At 59.9% G+C, this 7,035-nt stretch overlaps 1 protein-coding gene across 1 annotated transcript; it reads left to right on the top strand.

The window, feature by feature from the left end:
- Nucleotides 1–204: 204 nt before the first annotated feature.
- On the top strand, nt 205–6,246 carry PDX1 (pancreatic and duodenal homeobox 1; the record flags this gene model as incomplete). Its single annotated transcript, XM_082435252.1, has 2 exons — nt 205–2,256; nt 5,801–6,246. Exons 1-2 carry the CDS (start codon nt 1,836–1,838, stop codon nt 6,244–6,246), a joined length of 867 nt encoding a protein of 288 aa, XP_082291378.1. The 5' UTR covers nt 205–1,835.
- Nucleotides 6,247–7,035: the final 789 nt, after the last annotated feature.

Raw genomic sequence — 7,035 nt, 5'->3', positions numbered from 1 at the left:
CCAGCCCTGCCCTCCTGATCGATGTGGTCGCTCGCGGCCGGTGATAGCGGGTCCTCCGCGGACGCCGCGAACAATGGACTCATTGACGCGGGTGCGGAGAGATTAGGTGCGCGGGTCCCACGGCCTTTCGCTCCCTGGCCCCCTCGGACTGCAGGTGGCCCTTTTCCCTGAAGAAATCGCCGGAACTCCCCCCGCTGCCCGGCCGCTCTCAGCCTGCCCTTTGGCGAGAGCCGGCGCTCCGACGATCCCCGGAGCTGCGCGCGTCCCCACCGTCGCGCGGACCACTCGGTGCCCAGCGCTCATCCCAACACAGATGTTGACACGGCACCAGCATCTCACAAGAGAAGGAATCTACAGAGAAGTCCAGATTCCCAACTAGCTTTTGCTTTTTAATGAAAACGAGGCGTATTTCAGGGTAGCGCACTCAATCCGTATGCATTCGTATATTTCCACCAGGAGGAAACATATTAAATCTACCTCGTAAAGGACTGGATGTAGTTTGCAGTTTAGGAAAGTCAGTGCAGTGATTTCCTCTTGCTGGTTCCTTGTGGTTCACGCTCCCTCTTGCCCAGGCTTTTCTGCAATGGTGTCCAGTTTTTCTAAAACCCTCGTGGCGGTTCGAGGACTGTGGTCACTTCGGCAGGACGCCTAAGGCGAACCGGTCGGCGGCGTTGATCCTGCCTGGGTCCGAGGTTATGTGCCAACGCGACCCGGAGACAGTCCGTCTGCACCACTGGATCTGAAAAAGCGTCTCTATTCAGTGAGGACCCCAGAGGGCCCAGAAGTTACCGAATCGGTGGGAGCCAAACACTGACATTGTCATAAAAACGCTGCGCTTTTCTTTCTTTTCTGAACGCTCCTCTCCCAGGCCTGCCTTGTTTCAGTCGGACGCGGGAATCGATGTTCTGCAGCTGACGGACTCCGGCCAGGTCTCGGGATCCGTGGGGAGCCATCAAGGATCTGGAAACCGGGTGCCAACCCCCTGCCCCCGCCTCCCAGACACAAGAGGGGACGCTACTTCTTTTCCCCCTTGCCACTCTAGGAACCTGCATTCTGAGCTGGCCAAATGAGCCCCAATTTCCCAAAATCAAAAATTAATAATGCCTTTCCCTTTTAAAAAATTTAGAAGCCACTGTGAATGCTTCTGAAGTTATAGTTTACACTCCAGAAATCCCCGGAGCACAGCCATAGGCAAAAACATACTGCGAATCCTGGATCTTTATGTGTCAGTTCACTGACATCACTCGTGGTTGTGTACAAGTTTCATAAATAAAATAGAACCAACTGCTTCCGACCTGTAGAGCTGGGGTCCGCAAATTTTTTTGATCGTATTCCCTAACAATTTTTTAAAAGTCTGTGTACAACCGCAACAGATGTATATTTATAAATTATACCAATGAACTAATAGGTACATTATCAAACATACAAGGAAAATAGACTGTTTAACGTATGAGGAAAATATGGTTCTATAAATGAACAGAAGGTCTAATAATTTCATTCGTGCCCCACTTTGGCGAGTACTGCCAGCTGCACATACAGGTGTAGTAAACTCTGCTGAGAGAGAAAACTGAAACGTTCAGGCGCTCGTGGGTACCTGGGCCCGGCTTCTTAAGGCAGCCAGCCAGGCCAATAATGGCCTCAGGCTGAGCCACGTGGGGCACAGCGGAGCCTATGGCGCCGCGGCCGCCCGCCCGTCCCGCCGGCACCGGGTCACCTCTCCGAGCGGTGCCGAGCTGTCAAAGCTGCAGGGGTGGCTCCGGGAGTGGGAGCGCCTCACAGCTACAAGTCCCTGGCTCCAGCCCCCTTCTCCTGGTCCCCAAGGCCGGGCGGCAGCCATGAATGGCGAGGAGCAGTACTACGCGGCCACGCAGCTGTACAAGGACCCTTGCGCGTTCCAGCGGGGCCCGGCGCCAGAGTTCAGCGCCAGCCCCCCTGCGTGCCTCTACATGGGCCGCCAGCCCCCGCCGCTGCCGCCGCCGCCGCCGCCGCCGCCTCCATTCCCCGGCGCCCTGGGCGCGCTGGAGCAGGGCAGCCCCCCGGACATCTCCCCGTACGAGGTGCCCCCGCTCGCCGAAGACCCCGCGGTGGCGCACCTCCACCACCACTTCCCGGCTCAGCTCGCGCTCCCCCGCCCGCCGGCCGGGCCCTTCCCGGATGGAGCTGAGCCGGGCGCCCTGGAGGAGCCCTGCCGCGTCCAGCTGCCTTTCCCGTGGATGAAGTCTACCAAGGCTCACGCGTGGAAAGGCCAGTGGGCAGGTAAGCTGGCTCCCGCCCGCTTTGTCCTCACCCGCTCTCAGCCCGGCTGCCCCTAACTCCAAGCGCTTCCCAGGACTCTCTCCCAGTTTGCGTCCCCAGCCCCTACGGATAACCTAGAGTCGGACTAAAGCATACAGGGAGCTCACAAGGCCATTGTGCAAAGAAGCGCTTTTCTGGTCCAATTTGGAGCGTCTTTCCCACTCAGCTCTCTTCCTGGCAGCTTAAAGTCCTTCCTTCCCTGTCCGCTGAACTCCAGGAGCCCGCGCGCTCCCTTCGAGCCTAGGCCTGGCCGAGCTCAAGGCTTCGGACCCTGCAATCCTCCCCCAGCTGGGGGTCCGCCCGCCCAGGACTCCGGGGAGTGCGCGTCGAGGGAGCCGAGCAGGGCTCTGGGATGCTCCCGACCCGGCCGGAGCGCGCCTTCGGAGCCCCGGGCCCCTTCTCGCCTTGAGCACCGCCCCCAAGCCCCGCGGGCGGCTCCAGTAAAGAGAGCCAGGCCGCCTCAGGGGCACTACGTAGGTGCAGGAAAGCAGGGAAGGAAAACTGTACCCAAGCGTGCAAAGGGGTCCAGCGGCCGGGGCTGGGGGGTCACCGCAGGGCCGAGGACTGGTCGCTCACCCTCAAAGCCGAGCAGCTGGGAGAGGCGTCTGCGATGCTCATTCACTTTTGAACCAACGAAAGTGTTTGACGGGCTCTCCCCGCGCTGCGTCCCTGCCAGTCAGTTCGAGGAAGGAGATGCCCTCTGGCACAGGCGAAACAGGGGGCCCCGGGCGCCGGCCTGTAACGGAAGGTCTTCCCGGCCCAGAGCCGGCGGCGAGTTCTGGCGCGGCCTGTGCCGCCGCCACACAATCTTATCGCTTCCGTGCCGAAGCCACTTCTAGTCACACCTGCACTGCAAATAGTGGGCTTTTCTTTTCCTTCCAACTAACAGTCGGGAGTCAGGGGCAAGAGGCTGGAGGTGCCCGCGCCCCCGCCCCGGGAATCCTCGGCCCCCGTCCGCCGAGTCTGGTAAGCCTGCCCGACTCTGCCCCTGGCGCAGCCAAGAGGGGCTTGGGGAGATCCGGGCTCGTCCCCGGGGCTCGCCTCTCCCCACATTCTCGCGAAGGCTGTGTGGGGACCGGGCAGGTCCTGAGGCAGGACAGGGTCCAAACTCGGCCGCGATCTTCCCCACCGCCGACGAAACCACGCACGACCCTTACTCAGCCCGCGCGGCCGCGGCCAAAGGCCTCGGAGCCTTGGCAAACGCGGGATTCTTGGGAGGCGGGAGGACGGCGTCCCTGGGCCGTGGGCGCGGGACTCCCAGTCCGTAGTCTCCTGCCAGGAGCTGCCTCCCGCCCGGGCCCCCTCCCCGCGGCGCGCTGGGGGCTGGGGGGCGCGCGTTTCTCGAATCCCCGGCCCTCCTCGCGGCTTCCCCAGGAAGAATGCGAGGGAGGATCTGAAAAAGGCTTTCTGCGGTGGGGTAACTTCCCCACCTCCCGGGGGTGTTACACCTGCTCCGGTGGAGCTTGGGCTCGGGCGGACCGAAGGAGCCGGAAAGGAAAACCCGAAGGAAAATCGGCAGCCTTGCGGGGGGATGGGGTAACCCTGGGAGGGTGACTTCCTCGGGCTGGAGGGTCGCGGTCGGAGGGGCCTTTGCCTGCGCCCTCTGACCCAGCGCAGGCTCAGCCCGCCGGGGGGTCGGGGGCGGGAGGCGCCCTTCGGGCAGCTGCCTGCAGGATGCTGCCGCGGCCAGGGCCCTCCTCCCCGGAAACTCTGGAAGGAACCAAACTTCAAGGGTCTGGGAACCCGCCTGCCCGCTCCTACTGGGGTTTCACACCCCTGGAGAGAAAGAAGTGACCAAAGGGCCTTTATACGTAGATCGGATATGCATACGAGTAACAACAGGAACTTCCAAAATCCTCGCCCTAAGAAATGAACGGCGGCCGCCTCGCTGGCGGGCTTGCCCCTAAACGCCGCCCCCTGCGCCTTGGAGAACAGTGCAGACTGGGGGCCCTGACGTCTTCCCAAAACCACCAACAGCCTCCATCCTACGCCTTCGCCCCCTGCCAACTCGTCCTACGCACAGGACCCCTGGGCTCGTGGGCCTTGCGCAGCCTCTCAGAGCGCTTTGGGGAGGCTGCTGAAAAAGGGCCAAAGCCCCGCGAGGTTGTGGGTTGAATTTACGAACTTCAGAGGACCTTTTCAGATGTTCAAGTCTCCCTCGTTTCTCTCCCAAGCCAAGGAAGGCTTGGAAGTGTTCAGACTCCGAGAGACGCCCCCAGCGAGCAGGACTCTGCTGACTGGGACCGGAGCCTCTGCCTTGGCTTCTGGGCACCTCCTTTTGGCCTGGGGGGAAACCCCTGGTGGGCTGTATTCCAGAAACACACACACTAGCTTTTCAACTCTAGCCAACGGTCGCAGGAGAAATATCACATACCTCTGCCCTACGTACACGCCGATTTAGGCCTCTTCCCGGTGTTTCGCTGGAACTTACCGCCCCAGAGTCCACAGCCTGGGCGCAGTCGTCATGTCACCCAGAAAGGAAAAGATCAGGGCCTGGAGGCACACAGCCGCAAACACCGGGTGAGCGGTGCTAATCTACCAGGCCAGGCCTGGCTGTCGCTTCCTCACCACCCGGGCCCGGGGCTCCTCTACCCTGCCGGGCTCTCAGCTCCCCAGGGGGGGATCCGGCCCCACGTCTCCCCTCCCTAGCCTCCCCTCCTGCCTTGGCCAGCATTTGGGGCCCAGGACACAGAGGCTGGGGTTGACAGTGACCTTCTCCGGGGCTCAGAATGGTTTCCCTTCTCGTCTAGGGCAGGTGCCCAGACGAGGTTAGAATGACAATTATAGAGAATTCACCAGCTCTTAAGTTGGGGCTGACTACAACAATGTAACTTTATAGAGAGATAATATATGGTCAGATATGACAATATATGTCATAACCTCGGGATTTTTATTAGCTCAAGGTTTTTCAAACTGAAGGTTGCACCCATCAGTCGGTCGTGAAATCCATTTACTGGGTTGAAACCTTGTTTTTAATGAAACAGTAAACAATAGGAGAAATTAGGTAGCATCATAGGTGGTAAAGTTTGGTTTAATGTCCTAAATTTTTTGGTGTGACAGTTATATGTATCAGTGTGTGAACTGGGTGATGATTTGAAATGTATTTGTTACTGTGGGTCATCGTCAGAAAGTTTTTTTTAAGTACTGTATTAAAGACATTTTTTTGCCTTTGTAGAATCCAGTCGGTTTAGATGTCTATTATGTGCATTTTAATCAGCACCAACCCAAACAGCAGTTAAGTGAACACATTCTAGAACCACTCATTGATAGAGCCACGGAGAGAACCCATGCAGCTCTGACCTCCAAGAAAAGGCAAACGTTACTAGGGAAGGGCTGCGTGCCCCAGACTGGGCTCTCGGATAGAGGGCCTGAGCTCGGTGGCCGGAGCGGCTGGGAAGGGGCCAGGGCTCCCAGGATTGGGGCAAAAGGGTTGGGTTGCACGGGTGGGGACAGGCAGGAGAAGCCAGGGATCAGGGACCACATTCACGTGCTGTGTCGCCCGCAGGCGGTGCCTACGCAGCGGAGCCGGAGGAGAACAAGCGGACGCGCACCGCTTACACTCGCGCGCAGCTGCTGGAGCTGGAGAAGGAGTTCCTGTTCAACAAATACATCTCCAGGCCGCGCCGGGTGGAGCTGGCCGTCATGCTGAACTTGACCGAGAGACACATCAAGATCTGGTTCCAAAACCGCCGGATGAAGTGGAAAAAGGAGGAGGACAAGAAGCGCAGCGGCGGCACCGTGGCCGCGGGCGGCAGGGACGCGGAGCCCGAGCAGGACTGCGCGGTGACCTCGGGAGAGGAGCTGCTGGCGCTGCCGCCCCCGCCGCCGCCCGGGGGTGCTGTGCCGCCCGCGGTCCCCGCCGCCGCCCGAGAGGGCCGCCTGCCGCCTGGCCTTAGCGCGTCGCCTCAGCCTTCCAGTGTGGCGCCTCTGCGACCGCCAGAATCTCGGTGAGAGATGGGGCTCCTCCCTGCCGGGTGGCATCAACCACTCGCAAAGGAGGGAGGGGCGGACCGAGGACCCCGGCTGTGACCACCGGTCCAGGCCGTTCGCTGGGGCAGGAGCTGAGCGGCCCACCCCAGACTGGAGGGGAGAGCCCGGGCTCTGAGGCGCCTAGTGCCAACTGGGGCGCGGTGGGGAGACGCTGGCCCACCTTCTGGAAGGAGAAGAGACGTTTTCTGAAATATCCGGGGCCTCTTTGGGTGATACTGTTGGATGGGCAACGTCTGTGCTGCCGTGCAGGTGCCATCACTCCAGAACCGTGGACCTCTTTAGAGAAGCCGGCTCTTCAAAAGACAACAGAAACTATACAAACTGGAACCGTCCCCAACACAGCAGGCAAACTGGACGGAGCGCCGCAACCTGCCCGGGGAACAGAGCCATTTTTACTCCAGCCTCTGCCTTAACGTTTAGAAATAACCGAAAGGAAACATCTGAAGTTTCAAAGACCTAGTGACATCAATGCCCATGGAATAGAATCATTCCTCCTTCTCCTCTTCTTCTTTTTTAATCCTTTTAGCGGAACCACATCCTTCACCAGCGCACATCCTTCAGCCTCCACCTCTTTCCTCTGAAGAAAAGAACGTCTTGCAAGCGTGGCTGGGCGGTGGCAGGGCTGGGGTGCAGGGGCAGCGGCAGCATCGCTGGACACCCCTTTGTGCCAAAACTCCCAGAGACGGCAAGGGGAGATGGGCCTGGAGCGAAGGTTTTGGGGAAGAAAGACGGCCCCTGAGCAATCACTAC

This window comes from Balaenoptera physalus (genome assembly GCF_965194825.1).
Source record: "Balaenoptera physalus genome assembly, chromosome: 18".
Classification (NCBI taxonomy): Eukaryota; Metazoa; Chordata; class Mammalia; order Artiodactyla; family Balaenopteridae; genus Balaenoptera; species Balaenoptera physalus.
The sequence above is the reverse complement of the archived record's forward strand: the minus strand, read 5'-3'. Positions and strand labels throughout refer to the sequence as shown.